At 47.4% G+C, this 24,422-nt stretch overlaps 1 protein-coding gene across 1 annotated transcript; it reads right to left on the reverse strand.

Annotated features, from left to right (window-relative positions):
• Positions 1 to 1,252: 1,252 nt before the first annotated feature.
• Positions 1,253 to 16,614, reverse strand: CCR9 (C-C motif chemokine receptor 9). Its single transcript, XM_065885372.1, has 3 exons — positions 16,468 to 16,614; positions 9,889 to 9,933; positions 1,253 to 2,450 (listed from the first exon to the last, which is right to left on the reverse strand). Exons 2-3 carry the CDS (start codon positions 9,907 to 9,909, stop codon positions 1,362 to 1,364), a joined length of 1,110 nt encoding a protein of 369 aa, XP_065741444.1. The 5' UTR covers positions 9,910 to 9,933; positions 16,468 to 16,614; the 3' UTR covers positions 1,253 to 1,361.
• Between the last annotated feature and the right edge of the window lie 7,808 nt (positions 16,615 to 24,422).

Below are 24,422 nucleotides of genomic sequence, written 5' to 3' on the forward strand. Positions count from 1 at the left end.
ACTGACCTGGAAAAACTTGGAAGATAAGTTTGAACAGAGGAGAAATTAAAAATTGGTCAGCGAAGGTGATTTTATGGTATTTTGGAAATGTTATTTCCCTATCCTAGCCTCTTATTCTTCACACTCTAATACGGCTATCTGATCTCTAATTGTACACATTTAAAATATACAGACAGGGTGAAGAAAGTGAAAAGTAACGGATGTATTTAAACAGTCATTTAAAAAGCACTTTTCTAATAAATGAAAGTTTTAAATGTGATAAATTTGCCGAATAGTTAAAAGAAAGACACAGAGCAAAGGTGAATTCTGTTAACTTTTTTTTCAGCCTAATCTCTAAGTTGAAAGCTTTTTTTTTTAACACGTTAGCATTATACAGTATGAAGAAGAGAAGCACGGAAGCAGATATCCTTGCAGTGGCCTCAGAAACAAAAGGGCAAATAGGACCAACCCATTTTATAGGGAGCAGATAGAGTGGACCATCACACAAGCCACTCAACACAGTGAGCCCATAATGGAGCCGGTTCCCACCATCCGAGGTTCTTAGTCTCCGTGCACGGGCTGAGAGGACCACTTCCATGACACCACTGGACAAGCTGAATCCTTGCTCGGATCAATGTGGCAGCCAGGTGTGAAATCACAGAACCTCTGGCGGAAGTGGGTTGGAAACCAACAGAATCCGGCTGACGTGCCGGTATGGTCAGTTACCCAGGGCCTTACTGACCAGTGCTGCAGATAGCTTCAGAACAGGAACAAGGACCTTCACTGGCCCAAAACAGATCAAGGAGACCAGAAGGGCATTAGATCTGAGGGTGTTTGGAAAGATTCTAGAGCAGGAATCTCTAAGACCTGGCATGGGTATCAGCCCCCCAAACCAGGGTAGAAATTCTCCGAAGATGGGAGTTTTCATGAAGCCTTGTGCATTTGTGGACTATGGCAGTGGCCAGTGCTTCTGTGTCTTCTTTTGGAAGGGGTGGCATCAGAACTGAAGGCACAGCAATTCACCGTGCACTGAGAAATCAAAGCCTCCTCCAGAGGTCAGCTGCATTAACGCTCAGGCAAGTGGCAAAGCCAGGGAGGCTTGCAATGCTGCTCCTTAGTCCTCCTTTGAAAACTGCAGGTATGGCAGCCAGGAGCCAATCAGCAGCCCCCTGGGATGGCCAGTCAATTTTGAAGACTCTGGCTTGGCAAATCCTGACGAAAAGTATAATGGTATTCAAATTCATCCCTTTCTGAGTTTTTTATTTCCTTTTTTTCACTTCCTTTTCCTTCTCTGCTTTCCCTTTGGCCCTACCAGTAAGGGAAGCTGTAGCTGTATTTCTTGTTACTTCCAAAAGGACCATCCACCTCAGGGAGAAGATCCCTCAGAGGGAGAGAGCTCCTGAGGTTGTCTCCAGCAACACAGATGACAGCTTCAGGCTTCCTTCTCTCCTTGTAAATGAAACCCACTGAGCCTGGCTGATGCAACCCAAGTTCTTTAGGGTCTTCACAAGATCCCGGCGGAACCTCTCACCCACAAAAACGTAGAGAACAGGGTTGAGGCAACTGTGGAGAAAGGCGATGGTTTGAGTGACCTGGAAGCTGATGTCGACGTTGGTGGAGACAGCACAGCTGGAGATGAACGTGCTGTAGGCGTCGATGGTCTGCACCAGCAGAACGCAGTTATGAGGGAACTGAGAGAGGATGAAGACAGTGAGCACAGTGACGGTCACCTTCAGGGCCTTGTGCTTGGATGACTTCTTGGCTTGTATCAGGGTGTGAATGATGATGGTGTAGCAGCAAGCCATGACCACAAAAGGGAGGAAGAACCCCAGGATGACTTTCAGAGTCAAGACAGCCGACTTCAGTTTGGTACTCTCGTCACTGGGGTAAACCATGGTGCAGATAGCGATCCCATACTCCTTCTTGACTTGGCTGTACAGGAGTTCTGGGACGCAGAGCGCGGCCGCCATCACCCAGACAGTAAAGCAGGCCATTTTGCTGTACAGAAGCCTTTTCTGCCTCCACATCTGCGCTCTCATGGCCTGAGCAATGGCGATGTACCTGTCCACGCTGATGCACGTGATCAGCAGCACACAACTGTAGAAGTTCATCTTGTACGTGCTGTTGACCACTTTGCACATGAAGGTCTGGAATTTCCACTGGTCGGCGGCAGCAATGGCCCAGAAGGGAAGGGTGACGAGAAAGAGAAGGTCAGCGATTGCCAAATTCAAAAGGAACATGTCGGTCATGGTCTTCACCCTCGTGCAGTACCAGTAGACAAGGATGACCAGACTGTTGCCCAAGGCCCCCACGATGAACACGAGCCAGTAAAAGGGTGGAAGGAAGTAGCTTGCGAACTGCCTGACGTGGTTTTTCTTACAGAATAAGTCAGTGATGTTGAAGTTCCCGTAATCTTCCATGGAAGACGTGGTGTCATAGCTATAGTCATCTGACATGTTAGGGATCAGGCTCTGCAAGGAGACACAGGACGGCACCGGGTCAAGGGCATGCTTTTGGAGGTTCTATCTCATGATGGCAGAGGCATGGAGCCCTTGAACCTTCCATTCCCAAAGTCTGTGATAAGACAAAAGAAATGTATGTGTAGGAAGTAGGAATTCTGAGAGCATCTGCTTGGATTGTAAATGATTTATTTATTCAACAAATGTTTGTTGAGCACCTACGACATGGTAGGTACTGGCTACATGCTGGAGAGTCAGACATGGTTCCTGCTCTCATGGAACTTACCTACTCTGGGAGGAGACACTCAAGCAAAGGAACAGTCACAGGCTGCATGACAGATGCTCTGACGGCGTGGGAAAGAGGGTCTGGGACCACTGGTGGGCGGACTTTTATCAAACTAAGTGAATGGTTCTGACTGTCCCTTCTCTCTACCCTCCCAAAAAGGTCCTCAGAGGCTTTTAAACTTTTCTGGGTCCAGGTTCCCCTGAGTCTTCTGAAAGCTGTGGATCCTCTGTTGGAGAAGCACCAAAGAGTCACACGTGCACCCACTTACACACGTGCACACACATGAACACACACACACATATTCATACACTCTCACATACATGCACATACACAAGAACCAGGACAGACTACGTGATTTCAGGGTCCCTTGTTCAAAATGTGTTAAGAATTTCAAGATAGCAGAGCATTAAATCAAGCAAGTGACACTTCTGAGCATGAAGTGTGCGGCATGGGTGTGTGCAACACACCCATGAAACCAGCCCTCACAAGCACACACACACACATTTACAAACACACGTGCACACAAACATGCCTACACTAATATACATACTCACGTGTACATATATGCACACATTCAGACACGTGTGCACACACCCTCATGATGTGTACGCACATGTGCTCGCACACGCACACACACCCCTCATTACAGCTTCAATGGGTTCCTGGCTCAGAAGCCTTCCTAGAACCCCTGCTGGGGGAAGAGGAAATAAAGGCTGGAGATGGAGCCCTTGAGTCAAGCCTGGGATGGAGGGAATGGAGGAGAGGTTTGCCTGGTGGAGGGGAAACTCGGTCCCGCATCTGACATGTTCCAACGCCTCCACTTACAAATTCTCACATGCTCTCACTTCCCACCAGCACCCCCCTCCTAGGGCCCCCATTAGGGCCCCCATTAGGGCCCCCAATCCTGCCAGGGACCACTAGCTCTCGTTCCCTTGCCCCAAGGCACATGCCTTGCCAAATCTCATCTCTCCCTTCATTTCTGCTCCGGAAATGCAGCAGTTGTTCAGTTCATCTAGAAGCATTTGGACTAGAAGTAACCTCAGATCCCCACTAGGTTTTCATTTTGTTTTAAATATTTAATGCCAATAAATATTTAAGTAAAAATATTTCGTTTATGTATTAAACTATTCATGTTGAAATAATAAAACATCTTCTGCCAGTTGTCTTTTAGCTGGGAGTTCCCCTTCTACACACATTATCATCTCCATCTATTTCTAATAGTTTCAACCAGCATTTCCCAAACCATGTTTTGGGTGGAACACTAGTAGTTCAATAGTTGAGAATCTCTGCTTACTGTATCACCTTCTTTGAAATTCACAATAATCGTGAGCATATTAAAGGCTCTGAGAAGTCCTGCTGAGCTTCTTTTATTTTAACTGCATGATCGCATAGTAAAGGCTCTGAGAAGTCCTTCAGAATCTGTTGAACTTTGTTTAATAATGTTTCCTAATTTTACATGAGCATGGAACCTGTCGTGTGTGTGTGTGTGTGTGTGTGTGTGTGTGTGTGTGTGTGTGTTTACTGAGTGCTTATTAAGATATCAGGACACACTGAGTGGACTGATAAGGTGCAGTAGACTCCAGGAGGCTGTGGTCTCCTGAATTCTGAAGCTCGTGCCGAGGAGCTGAGGTGATGGGTCCGTTCCGTTTGGGCCCCGACTGGCAGGAAGTGCCAGGAGGACGCCCAAGGTAACCTGGACTGCATTTAGGAAAACCTGAATCTGGTCCTGATCCGCCTCTAGTGTGCGACCAAGAGAAAGTCCTATTGCAGAGAGACCCCTGGGGGCCAGATCCAGGAGCTGGCTCTTCAGGAGCCAGCAGCTGGGAATGCTTCTGGGAAGAGCTGAGGAAAACTCTCCATTCTGAAAGTGATTCGTCCCCCCAGGCCTGGTTCACCCATCCTCAGCGTACATTTAAAGATTCCCCTCCCAGCTTTGGCCGTTGTCTGCAAGCCCAGATCATTGGGAGGACAGATCTTACGGATGACTCATATTTCAGTGAAGATGCTAGGACACTTCTGCCAAAGCAGGACATGGGAGCCAGGCACCGTCAGTGGCCCCACTGGGAAGGGCATCCCCTAAGATGTGGGGTTTGAGTAGACTTTGAGAGGAAACAAAGAACTTTCGGGTGGAAGGAAGAACACGAAGAGCACAGAGACCCACAAAAGTATCACTGGAGATTTAAGAAGTTAGGAGGGTGACATTTTGGAGGAAAGTCAGTAAAACCATGCAGATGAGCGGGTGTCAACTGTGAATCCACACAGTGAGTAAGTGTCAAACTGCTTTGTAGAGGGTGTTTCTTTTTACATTTAATAGACTCTCACCTGAGCCTGCACCCAAGGCTGTGAGTTAGGGAGGCAAACAGCATTCCCATTCACAGATGTGGCACAGAGGGTCTCACAGAGGGGACCCCTAGCCGTCCCAGTGTCCTGGGAGACCCATCCTTCTCCATGGCCTGGTAAATGAGCCTGTGACCACCGCTCCCCAAGACTGTGTCCCAGAGTGGGGACACTGTGTCCTGCTTGAAGCACACGGAGCACGTTTTCTTGTTGGGTGAGGGTTGGAGGACCCAGTGCTTCAACATAGAATTGTATTAGTTAGGGACTCCCCAGACATATTTTAAGGTGACTGAATTCACACACAAAAAACCTGGGTTTGTGTGAATTTTATCAAGGCTACAAGGTAAGCCTATATCATCCTTACAAGTTCAAAGCATTGGCCATCTTTTTGAGGATGACAAAGGAAGAATTCACGTCCCAGGCTAGGGGGAGCCTGGACAAACTGTCCACCTGCATCGAGACCTGTACTCATAGCTTTGTCCATGCCTGACAGGTAAATACCCAAGGATCCTTTGAAAATCTCCCAGCAAATGTAAACGTCGATTATTTACCAATTTATTTGATTCCCTACTGTCAGAGCACCTAGTGCACGTCAGACCCAGTGCGGAGTACAGGACATGCATACATTTAATCCTTGACCTTCCAGGTAGGGACGGGCCCCTCTTCCGGATGAGGGGCACCTGGCTTCCGGGAGGAATTCTGAGGTTGCCAAGCCATGCCTCCCTCCCTCCCTGCTCTCTGAATCCTAGAGACACTGCTCTTCCTGGAGAAGCTACCCACAAAGGCTGTTTTCAAAGTCTGGGTCAGAACATCTTGAGAGAAGATCAGTGTAAGGATCTGAAATCCACACGCTCCTGCGTGCATCCAGGAGCACCTGCTGGAGCCTCCTGGCCTGAGCACTGTGCGGAATGACTTCCCACAAGCTGCCGTGAGTTTACCCCGGGGTCTGCATCGAGGTGGCATCTAAGGAGCTCCCCGTGGAGCCCACCCTCTGCACCGAGAGGGGACCTCCAAGGGCCTGTCCATATAGCTCTGTGTCCTACTCACCAAGACCTAGCCTAGATATTTATTTGGCATTTAAATATAAAAGAGAGGTGAAGAAAGGCTTTCGTATCTCCTGAAGAACAGGTGAGGTTTTTTTTTTCTTTTCGCTCACGCACCTTATAAGTTTTGTGACTTAATCAGGATTCCCTTTTTAATTGGGAAACTCAGTCAAACTGGTAGCCCAGTTATAGTAACCAAATAAGACCCTTCAACCATTGCTGTCCAGTAGGAGTATAAGGCAACTCTGGGTTACTTTTGCATTTTCTAGTAGCCAAGTGAAAGAAGTAAAGAAGAGACAGGTGGAATTCACCTTAATAATGTATTTTATTGGAATCTAGTATGTCTAAAATATTTTTTCGTTACATAAGCAATGTAAAAGTTACCAAAATATTTTACATCCTTTTGTTGCGGAGATTATATTTGAATGGAGTGCATTTTACACGCACAGGGCATCTTAGTTGGAGTGGCCCCATTTCATGTGCTCACGGGCCCCACGTGGCTCGTGGCTACCTCACCAGACAGCACAGCTTTAGGCTGAAAACCCAAGTTCTAACTCCTTCTCTTGGTCTTTTCTCCCTATTCTGTCAATTTCCTCTGACCCTGTTTTAAGGTATGTCCTTTCTTTTCTATTCTGTTGTACGCACCCAGTAAGGTGCCTCAAGCCTGTTATGGAACACGAGGCAGGCAGTGGAGACAGAGTGAGACATGGTGTCGTTATTGCTGGGAAGTGTCCAGGGCCTGCTCTCTGAAGGGGCTGACCATTCTCTTCCACATCAAATTAGAATGTCTAGAAATCTTCTTACCTAAGGTTTCTCTTGCATTTCTTAGCAAACTGTGTTGTTCTCAGACACTCTTAAAAACATGACGTCTTTACCAACTAGACCACTATTCGGAGCCTGTGGACCCCCATGAGCAGAGGTCTGAGCCAGATCTAGAATCTTCTTCCAGTGTGAGGAGTGGTGATTCGCTGGGATGGACAGGGCCCAGACCTGGCCAGGATGGTGTTTGTGTGAAAATGCCACCATCTCATTCCCCGCCTGCCTGAGAAAATGGCACGCTCATCCTAGGCTTGAGAAACAGCTATTTCTCGTTCCTTGCCAATAAATAGTGTGATTTGTTCACTCATTCGACAGATATTTACTGAGCACAGAGTACATGCCAGGCAAAGAAACCACTTCCAAAGGACACCATTCGCCTCGGTGATGGAAATAGAATTGGAGTAAAACGTTAGAAAGGTCAATGGCTCCTGCACCAGGCCTCGCCTGTCAAGCCCGAGGCTGGGATGGGGGTGGGGGCGGGAGGGGAGGTCCATCTGCGTGCAGAGCCCTGACGGCAGCTCCACAGCTCAGAGGTGCCCTAGACAGGGCGGCATCGTGGGATGGCTCTGTTACTCCCCGGGGGCTACTTAACTGGGGGATTTATATCATTTATTTTGGATGATTTTTAGCATTTTGATCAAGAAAAGAAGCGCATTGTAGTCATAGGTCTAAGTAGACGAGACAATGTGTCACAGCATGCCCAGTGGCCGGCCCGGAACTCAGCAATGGGCTGCCTTCTCCTCACGTAGGCTTTTGTTTCTGCTCTGGAAAATGTTTTTGGAAGCTCAACAGGTTTTAGAATGATGTTCAGATGTTAGAGACCATCTTAAGAGAGGAGGAGACAGACCCAAGGAATGGAAGGTTCTGCCCCAAACCCTCAGCCACTGGGGGAGGGTCAAGGCCAGAGCCATCCCCCAGCCCCTCAGTCCCAAGCTGGGGCACTTTTAATCCCTGCTGACCCAAAGCCCAGCTCTCCACGTGCTGATGTTGTCAAAGTGGCCACTCCAAACGTGAGCCACGGCATCTGGGTCCCAGCACCTGAGCTGGGCCTCACGGAGCCCAAGCAGAGTGGCCGTCAGGTGCCCTACCTCCCCACTCCCCAGCCCGGAAAGATTCTGGGCACCAGAGGATGCCCGGGAGCTGCCTGATGCTAGGGGCAAACCTCAGTGCACGGCCGGGCAAGGGGCCTGCGCTGCCCGCTGGTGCCCCCAGCGAGGATCTGCCCCACAGGCCCCGGCCCCCGAGCCCGGGCAGGTGTGTCCTCCTCCCCTCAGGAGAACCTTGGCCCAGAAGCAGCAGCCCAGGCAGTGAACGTCGTGCTGGTCCTGGAGCAGGAAGAAGGTCTCCAGAGCTTTCCGGGGCCTCCCTCACCGACTCGCGTTGTCTCTGGAAACCTTCCCCCAGCCCCAGGCCCCTCATTCCCACCTCTGGGGAGAGGCCAGGGTAGAGGGCAAAAGCTGTGCCCTTCATTGCTCCTTAGTGCCAGGAGGCAGCAAATGGGAGGGGCGGGACACAGGCAGGGAGGGACACGTTGGGAGCAGTGGGAGTTGGCAGGCACTGCCCCAAGGTGCTCTGTCCCCGCCTTCGAGGAAGTGAGACTTCCACACAGTGAGGCTTGGACCTCAGCGTGTTGACATTTGCCCGCAGTGGGGGACCCAGGGAAGCCGTGACTCTGAGAGCACCCTCCAGGGCTCCTCCTCCTTTTAGCCACGAGACCTGGAACCTTCCGTTCCTTCTCCCAGCTCGTTTCCTCATCTGTAAGCATGGCTCTGCCTTTACCGTGAGGCTGCAGGAAAGTGGCACCCTGGCTGGTTACTGGCACATGGCCAGTGCTCAGAAAGGTGGCCACAGGGACGTCGTGGCTATTTCCCAGGGTCGTAGCTACAGAGGTCCCATCTTGTCCCCATGTAGGTGGTGCTGGACACCTCTTGACCACAAAAGGTCATTACTGGGGTGCATTTTTCTTCCTCTCTGGAGCTGCCTTGCAGTCTGGATATCTTCCAAGATTCCAGAGGATAAAACCCGATGACTGACAGTGTCAGCCCCGTTTCCAGCATCAGGGATGAAGAGCAAATTCTAACTCAGGAGAAACTAAGGGTCTAATTCTGGTTAGAAAAATAGAGACTGACCTCGTTACTTCACCAGGTCCAAAATAATTGTCTTGTTGTTATGGGATATGCAATGATGTATGCAATACTAAATATCATTAGCATATGATAAATAACTTTTTGGACATCAGGGGTGGGTGGCAACCACCAATCTCCACAGATGGTGGGAACCTACAGTGTACTGTGAGGGACAGTTTGTCAGCTCCACTAAGGTTTGATTTCAATACCTACATGTAAAACCCAGGTTCTTACTTTGAGAAAAGCAAAATTAAAACCTTTATATATTTTTGTGAGCATTTATGAATATAACAAAAGCATAGGAATTTGATTTGATTCTGTAATTAATTACATTTGACTGTAAAATCACAAACAATTCTCTGATGATTTTACTCTCATTTTTGTTGGCCTCTTTTCCTCTTTCAGAGAAATATATATCATTATGTGTTTTTTGTAAAGGCTACATAATGTCATGTAAGAAACAAAACTAACATGCCCACCGTGGGCCTTTTAAAAACAAACTAAATGGATTCTCTCTTGTCCTCTTTTGTCTGAGTTTCAGAACAGACACATGGGACAAAGACATCCTAAAGATCATATAATCCTCACCTATTAGTAAAATCTAAAATAGCATTTTCCTCTGTCCTCCCACATACCCCAAAGCTCTTCTAGCGCTTCGCGTTTGCAGAGCCCCCTGTGCTGGGCATCGACCACCTGTCCTGGGCACTGCTCAGCAGAGCTCTTACCCTGGGAAACCACAGAGAAATCCTTCCGCCACAATAGATTCCTTCCCACTCCCTGAAAAGAGGCCCCAAAATAGAGTGCATTTTGAGGAACCCAAGGGGCGTAGCTGTACTCACTGTGACTTCTGTGGGGACCATGGTGGGTCAGATGCAAGCTTGCTTCTAGGAAGAGAGGGCAAAAATCAAAAAGAGGCCTGGCTCTTAACAGTAACAAGTACCTAAAGATGGAGATTAAGCATTAAATCTGTTTGTTCTCATGGAGAAAAAAAAAATCCCAAGCAAGAGTTAGAGTCCATGTTATACTGATGTCAAGTCAAATAGATTTCAAGTCAAGTCTAGATTTCAGTATCATCTTGGTTGTTAACCTAGAAATGAAAGAAACCTCTCCTTTGAGTGCCCTGTGTGGCTTTGACATCTTCCCAGCACGTCCTTTTTTTTGTTTGTTTTTTTGTTTTTTGCGGTACACAGGCCACTCACTGTTGTGGCCTCTCCCATTGCAGAGCACAGGCTCCAGACATGCAGGCTCAGCGGCCATGGCTCACGGGCCCAGCCGCTCGGCGGCTTGTGGGATCTTCCCGGACCGGGGCACGAACCTGCATCCCCTGCATCGGCAGGCGGACTCTCAACCACTGAGCCACCAGGGAAGCCCCCAGCACGTCCTTTTAATCTTAGCCCTTTTTCTCTTGACTCAACTTCTCTATCAGGTGCCACCTACCCCCATTTTATCCACCAAGGGACTCCAGAAGATGGCAGGACAGCAGTGACTTAAGAATGTGCTGGGGGCTTCCCTGGTGGCGCAGTGGTTGAGAGTCCGCCTGCCGATGCAGGGGATGAGGGTTCGCGCCCCGGTGTGGGAGGATCCCACATGCCGTGGAGCGGCTGGGCCCGTGAGCTATGGCTGCTGAGCCTGCGCGTCCGGAGCCTGTGCTCCGCAACGGGAGAGGCCACAACAGTGAGAGGCCCGCGTACCGCAAAAAAAAAAAAAAAAAAAAAAAAAGAATGTGCTGGGCTGACTGCTGGGGAGGGGCCTCTGGGTAACCGGGTGGCAAGGACACAGGACACAGGAGTGAGGTGGCATCTGTCAGTATCAGACCCTCTCCAGGAGAGGCCCCGTGCCCCAGCACCTACCTGTGTGCTCTGTTTACAAATTCAGGGCCTATTTACTTTGTACCCCAACTCCAGCAGGAAAAGGAAGTCCTTTTCTTTGGTTTGTTTACCAAAGAAAAGGTATTTGTCTAATGCAAAGGGCCTCCGAGCTGAGATAAATCTCAGCTATTGTTTTCCTGTGTTTTGAATCTCTGCAAAACCCACCCCTCTGTGACCAAGGGAACAACAGCTTGGCTCCCTTCAAGGAAGGGGTCTGTGCCCATATTTCCAAGAAACATGTTCAGCGCACCCCAAGCTTCTGGAAGGAAACATTCTCCTTCATAAATCCAACCCTAACCTGTTGGGCTTTTTTTTCATAACACGTTGTAACTGTCCCTGCTTTTCTAAAAGTGCAGTCATTTTAAAAACATAACATGAGGGACAACCACTCTGGAAACCCGTTAAACATACACCCTGTGATCTAACCATCCCACTCCTAAGTATTTACCTAAGAAAAATGCAAGCTTATATCCACACAAAGACTGATACACGAATGTTCATGGCAGCTTTATTTGTAATAGCCAACTACTGGAAACAGCTCAAATGTCCTTCAAGCATAGCTAATGGATAAGTCACTGTGGAATAGCCATACAATGGAATTGGAGCAGCTACTGATACACACAGTAACGTGGGTAAATAATTATGCTAAGTAAAGAAGCCAGACCCCCAAAAAGTACATACTGTGTGATTCTACTTACAAAAAATTCTAGAAAATGTGAACTAATCAGTAATGACAGAAAGTAGATCAGTAATTTCATGGTGAGAGGGAAGGGGAGGACAGGGCAAGGCAGGAGGGGGATAAGAGCACGCCAGGAAGCCTTTGGGGTGATAAGTATGTTCACTATATTGATTGTGTGATGGTTTCACAGTTATATACATATGTCAGAACTTAGGTTCTGCACTTCATATATTTGCAGTGTTTGTAGCTGGACCTCAATAAAGTGGTTAAAGTAGAAAAAGGAAGAACAGCAAGATCTGATGAAAACTTTGTTTTCGTCCCTCTTCAGAGTCATATCTGGCCATTAGCAGGCCAGGAGAAAGGCGGCCAGAACTTCCTCCCTGCAACCTTCCTGCCAGTGGCTTCTCCACAGTGCCTTGGAGTGCCTTGTGCTGTTGTGTGGGAATTGAGGGCTCAGTATGAACTCATGTATTTTAGGGTTAGATGAGATCAGACAGATGATGATGATAGATAGATGATAGATAGATAGATAGGTAGGTAGATAGATAGATAGATAAATTTGTGTGGACACGTGCTATGTATTTGAGCATATTTCCTGGCTGTGTCTCCTGAGAGGACCTAAAAGCCATGACACACAGTAGAATGACCTTCTAGTGCCCAGATCTGGGTTTCTAAATACCTTTCTCCCTGCCAAGAAACCAGGATTCCTTGGAGAAATGTCTGATTCCAGAGTTAGGGCAGGGAAACCGTAAGATGAACCTGGGACTGATTTTTGCCACAGAAGGCAAGTGTTCAGAGACCGTGAGGACTTGTCTAAGGACATAGGCGCCAACTTGATGGGGTTCCACTAGCCAAATCTGAGGCAATTTAAGCATCAAATTAAATAATGATAGCAGTCTTTATAGCACATTCAATTAAATGAAGATCCATGAATCCATACTGATGAAAATAAATGAGTAAATACATGAGAAAAGTAATATCCTCTTATGGTGCCAGCTAATAAGTACAGAATGAATAACGTAATACGAGAATCACCAATGGATGATGAAATTAGTGGCTGAATGTTTGATGAGGAATTTACTTCATCTCAAAGCATCTCCCCCCAAATTACATATTGCCCCATTGACTTTATTGTTCTCTCTGGTTTTTTTTTTTTCTGAATCATGCTCTAAAACAATAAAATCTTTGTAAAAAATTGCCCAGTTAAGTTTGAAAGATCTCAACTCAGCTAATTTAATTTTAATACAGCTTGGGTAATAGGGAGATGGTTTTTGAGACATTTGTTAGAAAACACTTCATATATTTCTAGTACCTGTGGCTTATGTCATTTCCTTTTAACTTGCATGAAGAGACTGAATATTAACTAGATAATATCTGAGAAAACAAATGCCCAAAGGAGGAAGCCACATGAAAGAATGGCTTTGGTTATAGCTATAGGTTGAAAATAAGGAATAAAATAGACAAAAACTTTTCTGACAAAGAGAAGAGAGGAATAGATGAAAAGGCTCTCAGCGGTGTCTTTAGGTGGTGGGTCCACGGAGGAATATATTTCGTTTTTAGTTTTACTCTCGGGCTAGAGTAAAGAGTTTGGGGGAAAAGCCTCCACTCGGCAGTGGGGAGTGTAAATCGTTGTGACCTTCTTGGAGGGTTAAGCCATATCTTTCAAAACATACAAAGCACAACAGCTCTGACTCAGCAGTTTATCTGCTGAAAACACGTCCTCCTCGTAGTCGCACAGAGAACATAAAGATGCATATACAGGCATATATGTTGCAGCATTTTTTTTTTTTTTTTGTAGAACCAACAAACTAGAAACAACCTACGTATCTAGCAATAGTTAATATTCTGATACATCCGTTCAGTAAACCACATGTAGTCAAGACGTAGAATAAAATAGACCCCACTCTGATACAAAGAGGTCAGCAAGATTATTATAGGTAAAAATGCAAGGTGTAGAAGCTTACGATGCATGATCTTTCTAGAAGTATATAAAAGGTTATACACTTCACAGCTGATCAGTACTGAAACGTTCTCTGGAAGGAGCTTGAACAAGGATGACCAGTGGAAAGTGAGACTTTCATTTTTTCCTTTAGGTTTTGTAAACTATTTAAATATTTTACTTTGTGCACGACATTCTATTGTAAGGGCTATCATAAAAATAACTTGTCAGCTTTAAAAAAACAAAAAAAGAAGCCCTAGTGCTATTCCATTCTGTACACCTGTTTGCAAAACTTGTCCAAAGGAGGAACTTGTAGCCTCCTCCAGCTGGCCTGGGAAGCAGCTCTGGAAGAGCAAATCTAGCAAGTAACTTGCTCAGGCTACTTTTTGCAGCTTTGGAATCCTACACTAGCTTTTTATAAAGGTTTTTCTTCCTTCCATTATAAAAGTGTTTCTGGCTCATAGAAGATTTGGAGAGAGCCCGAGAGTAAAACTAAAAACGAAATATATTCCTCCGTGGACCCACCACCTAAAGACACCGCTGAGAGCCTTTTCATCTATTCCTCTCTTCTCTTTGTTAGAATACTTTTTGTCTATTTTATTCCACAAACTGCAGAGTCTCAGAGCTTGATTTCATTTTCTTCTCGCCCCTGAGAAGGAGAGAAAAACGGGGAAAACCCCACATGTGACAAAACACACTGAAAGCAAGGAACCTCTCAACCGTCTGTTGGGAGAACACGAGCTTTGGACTCAGTGCCGCCCCAAATCTCTCCCCTTGCCGCTCGGTGTGGCCTCATCCAGGGCAGTGCAGCTGCCTAATCTGAAAGCCCGCTTGTGTCTCGAAGCCCAGTGGGGTGAGGTGGGGGTAGCACACTGGCCGCCATCTGCTCCTTGGTCCATCCTTTGCTGCCTGTGGGACCTCAGCAAGGAGCGACCTGCCCTCCCCCAGCCTTGGTTTCCTCCTCTGGAAAATGCACGTGATAGCCCAGCCTACTCCAAGGGCTTGTTTCGAGGGTCAAGTGCAATGCTGTGCATTAAGGCTCTTAGCGGAATGCAGAGAACTCTGCAACAGTGAGGGAGCAGTCTTCATCCCACAGCTTACTTGACACCAGATATACTTGCTTGGCTTAAACACTGTACAAGACATGATCCATGTCCTCAAGAAGCTCACATTCAAGTACAATGAATACATCATGGCTGCAAATACCAATAATGGGAAATGCTATGAGACGATTTGGGAATTGGGAGAAGGAAGCTGGGTCTCTGGCGCTGGGGAAAATCCAGGAGGGCTTCATTGAGGAGGCAACATTTTTGCTGGCCCTTGCAGGCTGGAGAGTGTGGGGACATGCAGTGAGGGGACAGAACATGACTCCAGGGCAGGGAAACACAAAACATATCCACAAAGGCATGAACGCCAGAAAGCAGAAGGTATGTGCAGGGTCCTTAGAGGTAGGGAGTTGTTAAGTCTCCGAGAGTGGAAAGTGGCTATTAAAAAGTTAGCCTGGAGTCCATTAATATCTAACCATTATTTTTCTATTCTCTGCTGTCCTTAAAAGTAACCAACATGAAAATCAGCATGGAGTTGCTCGTAGTAGCCCCAGCGAATTGGATATTGATACTAAAATGAGTCAGGAAGTCAGGTCCTGACTTTGATCTTTGTCCGACTTTGTGCAGGGAGGTTGGATCACCTCTCGCTTTTTTGTTTTTGTTTGGAAGCTCTGCCTTTTTCACCCTGCGTGAAAGCAGGGACTCTGAGCTGTCTATCAGGCTATCTGCTGCCCCAGCCTGGGTCAGGTGCCCACCCCTCAGGCAGTGTGCTGGGCTCGGGGCTGTGAATGGGTTGCATGTGAGGGGGCTTCCGGACAGACGGACAGATATTGGAAAAAAAAAAGAGGCTGTCAAACTCCGGGTGCTGAAACGGCAGGTGAACTTTGGTTGGTTGGGCGAGGGGAGGGAGAAGCAGGCCTCACCCACTGGTGGCTGCCCCACATCCCAGCCCCACACTCAGTGGCTGCTCCCCCGCAGTGCATCCAAGTAGTAAGAGCCAACTAAGAACTAAAGAGGGTGAGTGTGTTGACAGGACAAAACAGTAGTCACTGATGAGTCATTTAAAATAGGGTGGCTTTGCCTTTTTCTGATTATAAAGGAGTATATTCACAATGAACAGCAAGCAAAAAAAAAAAAAAAAAATCCCCCCAAAGCAAACATATATAATGAAGAAAATAAAAACCCCTCAAACACCTCTCTCCTAGGATAGCCACTGTTCATTTTCTGAGATGCAACCTTTCAGACATTTTCTCTGTAACACAATCTCACACACACGCACCCCCACACACACACGCACCCCCACACACACACTCTTAAAGGAAATCAGACTGCACAAACCGTTTTCTGTCTTGCTCTCTAGGGAACAGTCTTTCATGGACCACTTTATATGCCAGTTCAGTTTGAGGCCGTATCACCAGATTGGGTGGCTGCCAAGTGTTCCACTCTCCGGATTCTCTACAGTTCATTTAACCAGTCACCTTTCGGTGCAAAGTTCACTTGTTTCCAGTTTTTCACTGCTATAGAGAATGCAGTGAAATGCATGCTCTCCCTGGGACAGTCCCTCAGACCCAGGGACCTCATCGGGGCTTCCCTTTCCCAGCCCCTTGCCACCTTCTTGCCATCTGTGCCCCCCTTCTGCTTCTCCCTCCAAACCACAGAACAGACTGCCTTGAACCCAAGCTTCACACATGTGGGTGGGAGGCTGTCCTGGAAGCCTGGCCAGGGCGCCACCGGATTCACCTCTGCCTCCGTGGCAGCTTCTAGCCAAGTGCCTGGTTCTCAAGGCCACTGAGCAAACGAGTGGGTTTTAGAAGCCATCGTGGCAGCACACAACGGAGGACACGGGTGACACTGGGACGGGGAGGAGGAGGAAGGGCGATACTCACGGTGGAGGGCAGCGTGTGAGGCTCCTGGAGGAGGCCACCCCGCCAGCTCTGGGTCTGGGGAAGGGGCTGGCCTGCTGTCTGCCTGGGACGAGGGGCAAGCCTTCTGTGAGCTCTGAGCAGGCAGCTACCCAACGAAAACACCAGAAAGGAAGCCAGGCCACCCCTGCCTGTGCTGTCACTGGTGGGGTGGCCAGGAGGGTGGGGAGAGGGGAGTCACCAGCTGCAGCTTCCAGCGCTCGGCTGAGTCGGTGATCTGCAACCAGAAAAGAAAAGCAGAGAAATGCTGGGTTAAGGAAAACCATCTTCTCTGAAGACGCACATACAGATTGATCATCTGAGAACAGTTTCTTTTCCTAGACAGCATGGCTACTTTCAGGAAATGGGGAAATGGAGAGTCCCATCCAGAGAGGTCAGCCTTTTCTGGCAGGCTAAAGTGTGTACCTTTATAAGATCTCTTCGGGTGGCGTTGTCTGAACAGGCCTGTATGGGGTTATCACCAGCACTGTGCATCCCGATGCAACCCTTTTGGCCTTAGATATACCTAAACCCCTACAGCTGTGCTGTCTAATGCCGTAGCTGTTGGTCACATGTGCCTCTTTAATTTAAATTGCTTAAAATGTGACTGGTTCCTTAGTCACACTAGCCACATTTCAAGTGCTCGACAGCCATGTGTAGCCGTGGCTACTGTAGTGGACAGCACAGAGGCAGAGCAGGCCCATCACCTCTGAAAGTTCCATCGAATGGCGCTCCTTTATTAGAAGGTCATGTATGTGACACATATATGGGAATACAGGGAGTGTTGGAGAACCAGAAGCACCTTAAAACTGGGGTCAAATACAGTAAGGTTTTATTTTGATGTGACCACTATCCATCAGACGGATTAACATCAAGGATGCATTTCATCTTATTAATCATGGGTGTTTAGGTGAAATTTTGAGAACGCCTAAACAAATACATGTTATATTTTTAACAGAGTCACAGAGGAAGTCTCCACCAGCCATGGCTATGGTGGGGCCTTCGATCATGACACAGTTGCACCCGCTCTGGGTCCCAGGGCCAGGTGCTGTGCCTGGCATTTGAGGGGCGTTTAGGGAATAATTGTGGAAGAGAAGCTGCAGTCCACAACCTCTGACGTCCATAACAGAAAAAAGACCCAAGTTGACTCCTTGTTGTCATTATGGCAAAGACCTCTTTTTTAGATTTGTTCTGGGGAAAAATCACAGCTACACTGCAGTGGAGACTCATTTCATCTTTTCAGTATGTGGCCTTGGTGGTGCTCTCCTAGGCACATGGCCCGTCAACCACTGTTAATTCCTACAGAACAAAGCAATGCACAAGATGCAGCTTGATTTATTATCTTATCATCTAAATGGAAAGGCCAACGAATAGCCCATATGAAAGGTACAGAGCAGTGAGCAGTAAGAATGAAAGCAGTGGATGATTCACCAGCCTTGAGGGAGCTGTGAATTCCCTTACTTCGTCCACATTCATTGAACATCGTGTCTAAAACGGCACATGACTGAGAATCAGCCAGATGCTCTCGCCTCTCACTTCTCCCTGTGAATTGGCAAATAATGACAGAGAAGGAAGGGGCAATAGACGGATGAAAATGCTCCCTTAACTGATTTCTGGGTGTCTTGGCAGAGAGAGTAGTGAAGCTGCTTCTCCCTTATGTTTCACTGGGACCTGGGAAAGCTTCCAGGAGGCTGACACACTACAGGTGCAAGAGCCCTGGGTGAGGAAGATGCTTACTTTCTACCTCCTCTTGACTCAAGCTGCTTCTTCACCAGGTACGGGCATCCCAAGTAGACACTGCTTGCCCACCAGATGGCTGGTGAGTCTGGTGGGAAGAAGGGAATTGGGGGAGGTGGTCAGGGAAGAAGAGAAGGGGTAAATATGCTATTGTGGGAAGATGCCCTCTTCTGTGTGGCTCCTCCCCTGCCCCCATGGTCCAGGTGTTCTGGAACTTGGTCCAGAAGTTCTGGATGAGCTGCTTTAGAACTCCCAGGTCCCCTCCCCTGGGCTGCAAAGGAGGCATGAGGCTGGAAGATGCAAGGAGGTAGTAGAGAGAATTTCTGATTTCTCTAAGGAGCCTAGGACAAATGGGATTCTTTTTGCTGTGATTCAGTTTGGGTTCATTCCTTGGAGGGAATGCCCCATTCTTTTGTTTTGTTTCTTTTTGTTTATTTGCTTTTCTGTGTTTCTCTCTCTGCAAGTAGAATTCAGAGCTGGGTGATTATGGGAGGTTGCCAGTTCCCTTTTGCAGCGGGGATTTCTCCTTTTGCATTCTCACCTAGATGAGTTCTAGAGGGCAGGGTGGTGGGTGCAGGCCCTCTGGGTCCCAGGGCCCAGGACTGAGCCTGGAGTTCAGGGTCATTGAGGGACTAATTGTGGAATGGTAGCTGTAGCCCTGAGGTAGTCTGATGTCTACCTCAGAGGAAAGGCCCAAGTTGATTTTGTCGCAGGGGCCAGTGGGAGAGCCATGTCTGGGTTCTCCCGTGTTCGTCCTCACATTCCAAGTGTCTGACATGATCTCTGGCAGAGAATAAATGAGTTTTGCTTCAGTCCTCTACTTTCCAGGTTCTCTGTATCTAAGTCTCAATTTGTAATCTTGTTCTTCCTGAACCTTCGGTGCATATTAAGAAAGTCAGATCCAAAAGCACGGTGGGGTCTTTGGAAAGAGACGATGCTAGATTTCCACTCTTCATTGATTAAGGCCTTATCTTACCTTGGGAAATCCAGAGCGTCTTGAAGGGGTTAACAGTCGTTTGGCAGTGAGGGTCTGACCAGTGCAGGTACAAGGAGTTCCAGGGACAAACTTCCGAGGAGTTAAATTCATGAGGACCTTTCCCACTAAGTCCGTGAGGACAGGGACCTTGAGGTCTTGGCGTAGTTGCAGCTCAGCAGCACGTTCCAGGAGCTTACTAATCATCTTTTGACTACATTAATGAGAAAAACAAACCTCATCTAAGTCCTGGGAATCTAGGGCAATGCCGTCCTTTAGAGCTTTCTACAGGGTGGTGGAAATGTCCTGTGTCTGCACTGTTCATGGCCCAGCTGCCAGCCACGTGTAGCTAATGAGCACTTAAGCTGTGGTTGGTGTGACTGAGAAGCTGATTTTTCTAAATTTTATTTCATTGCAGTTGGTTTGAATTTGGATGTAAATAGTACCTACAGCACGATAGTGCACAGTATAGGTCTAGACTGACGCACATTTCAGCAGCTAATAATGTCCGCCTTAGCAAGAGCTTTAGGATGGCTGACTCTACAATACAGTGCCGGGCCACTCTCCTCTCCCCGAGGGCAGAGGGGCTCGAAGGGGAGCTTGCCCCTCCCCAGGAGGCTTAAAGTCAGTTCAGACTTTTCCAGGACACCTGTAGATTCTTTAAATTCTTCATGTGTTGTGGTTAGCAATTAAAACCATTAAAGGACACGAAGGAGGAAAAAGTAGTCGTTTTTGCTAATATCAGGTCCCATGAATAGCCACTGAAAGTTGGGAAGCAAGTCAGGAGACAGTTGTCAGAGGCAGAGAGCTGGGGGAAAGAGTGGTCCACAGCATGCACAGCAGTAGGAATGAAAGGAATGGGAGAGACGTGGCCATGTGACCAACAGGGGCTGGCAAATGATGGGATGTTGCAGGAGGGGGAACCAAGATCGTTCAGAGGCTCTGGAAAGACTTGGGTGCCTTTAATAGAGAGGGCAGGCGAGGGGAGGTGTTGGTTTTATAAGATAGTGGTACATTTAGCACTGGATGTGCTACAGTTAATGTACTGAAGTGAAAGTATCTGGAGGCCAGAGAGGAGGTCAGGAGTTCACTGTGTGGCCGCCAAGTTCTTGTAGAACATGCGCTATTTATAAAGGACATAAATGTCATCCATACCTCCTGAGGTTTTGTGCTCACAGCATGTGAATCGTGAGACCAGTTGCAGGATTTCTGATTTTATTTGCACCATGTATTTGTGATAAAAACTAGCCCTTCTGCCCTGGCATGCTTTATCTGACTGGAAGATCTCATGTGAGTCCTTCATTCAACATCTGTTTGCCAAGTTCCTGCTCTGTGCCAGCACTGAGTTAAAAGCTAGGAATGGAGCAGTAAACAAGCCAAAAAATATCAAGTTAAATGACAGAATTAAAGCAGAGAGTTGGCGGAGTGACTGAGGGCTGTTCACACCGGGTGGTTAGGAAGGACTCGCTGAAGAGGTGACACTTAGGACCCGGATTATAAGTTCCCCTAAGGTGAAGATTGGGGTAACCATTCCCAGCAGAGGGAACAGGTGGCAGGAGGAGCTTGGTGTATCCAAGGATGAGAAGACCAATATGCTGGGGGACAGGGAGATGGGAGGCGGCCAGAGAAATAGGAGGGGTCCAGTGGCATGGGGACTTGAGGCCCGGGTCCATAGTGTTGATCTGATGCCAGGTGTGATGGAAGCCACCGAAAGGATCTATGTAGGCAATGACACAATCCGATTTCCATTCCTAAGAGATCACTGGCTGCTGTGTGGGAAACTTCAGGGAAAAACAGCAGAACCTCATGGTTTCTCTGCAGGCTGTCTCTGCGTGAACTCCCGCTGGCCAGAATCAGCTCACTGGATTCTAGCTTCCCCTTAGCTGGGCCACTGTCCATCCTCCCACTTCCACCTCTAGGGAGGCATCAGGGCAAATTCAGGGCACTTATGTCCCTCCCTCCCTCCCTCCCTCCCGACAGCCCAGATGGAGGAGCCGTCAGGGAACTTACGCAGTGATGATGACAATTATGCAGCAAGATTCCCGACGGCCTTTTTAAAAAACAAATAGACATTCTTTTTTAGAGCAGTTTTAGGTTCACGGCAAAATTGAGTGGAAGGTACAGAGAATTCCCACATATCCCCCTGTTGCTTCACCATGTATATGCTGCACCAGAATGGTGTATCTATGACTGATGAACCTATGTCAACGTATCATTATCACCCAGAGTCTGTAGTTTACGTGAGGGTTCACTCTTGGTGTTGTACATTCTCTGGGTTTTGACAAATGTGTAAGGGCATGTATCCACCATTATAGTATCATACAGAATAGTTCTGCTGCCCTAAAAATCCTCTGTGTTCCACCTATTCATCCCTCCCTCCCCCTAACCTCTGGCAACCAGTGATCTTTTTACTGTCTCCATAATTTTGCCTTGCCAGAATGTCATATAGTTGGATTCATACAATGTGTACCCTTTACAGATTGGCTTCTTTCACTTTGTAATATTCATTTAAGTTTCCTTCACGTCTTTTCATGGCTTGATAACTTCTTTTTTTAGCGCTGAGTAATATTCCTTGTCATTCACCTACTGAAGGCCATCTTGGCTGCTTTCAAGTTTCGGCAAATATAAACATCCATGTGTAGGTTTTTGTGTGGACATAAGTTTTGAACTCCTTTGGGTAAATACCAAGGAGCTGGATTGCTGGTTTGTATGGGAAAAAGAGCATGTGTGGTTTTGTGAGAAGCTTCCAAACTGTCTTCCAAAGTGGCTGTACCATTTTTTTTTTTTTTTTTTGCGGTATGCGGGCCTCTCACTGTTGTGGCCTCTCCCGTTGCAGAGCACAGGCTCCGGACGCGCACGCTCAGCGGCCATGGCTCACGGGCCCAGCCCTTCGCGGCATGTGGGATCCTCCCAGACCGGGTCACGAACCCATGTCCCCTGCATCGGCAGGCGGACTCTCAACCACTGCGCCACCAGGGAAGCCCCTGGCTGTACCATTTTGCATTCCCACCAGCGATGCGTGAGAGCTTCTCCCACTCCACGTCCTTGCCAGCCTTTGTTGTTTTGTCAGTGTTCCAGATTTTGGCCATTCTCATAGGTATGTGGTGGTATCTTATGGTTTTTTAAATTTCCATTTCCCTGATGACATATGATAAAGCATCTGTTCATATGATTATTTGCCATCTCTGTATCTTTTGGGTGAGGTGTCTGATAAGGCCGTTGGCCCATTTTTTAATCAGGTTTTTTGTTTGTTTGTTTTTAAACTGGTGAGTTTTAGAGGTTCTTTGTATATTTTGGATAACAGTCCTTTACCAGGTGTGTCTTCTGCAAATAAGTTCTCCCAGTCTGTGGCTTGTCTTCTCATTCTCTTGACATTGTCTTTTGCAGAGCATTTTTTTTTTTTTTTAGATGTTGGGGGTAGGAGTTTATTAATTAACTTATTTATTTTTGCTGTGTTGGGTCTTCGTTTCTGTGCGAGGGCTTTCTCTAGTTGTGGCAAGCGGGGGCCACTCTTCATCGCAGTGCGTGGGCCTCTCACTATCGCGGCCTCTCTTGTTGCGGAGCACAGGCTCCAGACGCGCAGGCTCAGTAGTTGTGGCTCACGCGCCTAGTTGCTCTGCGGCATGTGGGATCCTCCCAGACCAGGGCTCGAACCCATGTCCCCTGCATCAGCAGGCAGATTCTCAACCACTGCGCCACCAGGGAAGCCCGTGCAGAGCAGTTTTTAATTTTAATGAAGTCTAGCTTTTCAGTTCTTTCTTTCATGGATTGTGCCTTTGGTGTTGTATCTAAAAAGTCATCACCTACGGGGCTTCCCTGGTGGCGCGGTGGTTGAGAGTCCGCCTGCCGATGCAGGGCACGCGGGTTCGTTCCCCGGTCTGGGAAGATCCCACATGCCGCGAAGCGGCTGGATCCGTGAGCCATGGCCACTGAGCCTGCGCGTCCGGAGCCTGTGCTCCGCAACGGGAGAGGCCACAACAGTGAGAGGCCCGCTTACCGCAAAATAAAAAAAAAAGTCATCACCTACCCAAGGTCATCTAGATTTTCTAGTGTTGTCTTCTGGGAGCTTTGCATTTTACATTTAGATCTAAGATCCATTTTGAGTTAATTTTTGTGAAGGGTGTAAGGTCTATGTCTAGATTCATTTTTTTGCATGTGGATGTCTTATTGTTCTGGCACCATTTGTTAAAAAGACTATATTTGCTCCATTGTATTTCCTTTGCTCCTTTGTCAAAGATCAGTTGACTATTCATGGGGGTCTATTTCTGAGCTTTCTATTCTGTTCCATTGATCTATTTGTCTCTTTTTTCACCAATACCACACTATCTTGATTACTAAAAGACCTTTTTAAATTTGGAGGCTTTTTGTGACCCTAAAAATCAGTCCATTAAACTTTTAATTCTTCTTTTCCTATAAGAAATGTAAAAAAAGAAATGTAACTAAAAAATAGAACCCTATTCCCCAGCCTTATCCTGCCCCCAGTTTTCTTTATGATGTTGACTCTCACCCTGTCCCTGACCCCACGCTGCATTGAGACTTGGTCATTTTTTCAAAAGCTTGAAGCTGGTGTTTTTAAAAAGTCAGAAAATTTCCATAGCATTAAACTAGCTGTGTCAAAGTTCCAAAATGGCCACATCAAAACAACCTCATCAAAGGTCAGGTCTCTCTCATGGAGGCCCAGAGAACAGCTTCTTCATGGGGGGCAGTTAACCTGAGGCCTCCAGTCTGATGCGTCCTCTGTAAAGTCACACACACGCTGAACACACAGGTGCTGACTGAATTTCTACCTGCTGGATGTGGAGAAACATGAATTAAGACCCCATCACAGGCTTCAGGTTGCTCACAGGTTTCCATCTGAGAAGTAACAGCCCGCTTTTCAATATAAGCCACATTTGGGGGAAAAAAAAATGCCCCCAAAACAACGTAGAGCAGCTTTCCCAGACTTGAGTCTTGTGGCCCAGAGATGTGGGTAAGTGTTCAGCAAAAGGTAAAATTCTTTGCAAGACAGGCAAAGCAGCACATCTAAGGTTCTGAGACATTCTGCAGGAAAGACATCTGCTTGCTATCTTTTAAACTTGGAATTTGTTTTTTAGTGGTGTCAAATATTTTATTCGACACATCTCAGGCTATAGGAGCTGGGACCCCCGTTCTTTTCCCTCCGTCTTGTGTTGATGAGACCTTTCCCCCTATATTCGAGATTACACAAGAAGGAGAGAGCTGCTGTCTTGGC

The sequence above is a fragment of the Phocoena phocoena genome, chromosome 10 (assembly GCF_963924675.1).
Source record: "Phocoena phocoena chromosome 10, mPhoPho1.1, whole genome shotgun sequence".
NCBI lineage: Eukaryota > Metazoa > Chordata > Mammalia > Artiodactyla > Phocoenidae > Phocoena > Phocoena phocoena.

Excerpts from the sequence above, each read along its gene's own strand:
- CCR9 (XM_065885372.1), bottom strand. The coding sequence starts at position 9,909 with ATGGTCCCCACAGAAGTCACA. Across the intron at positions 2,451-9,888 it reads TGGTCCCCACAGAAGTCACA|AGCCTGATCCCTAACATGTC; the intron begins GTGAGTACAGCT and ends GTCTCCTTGCAG.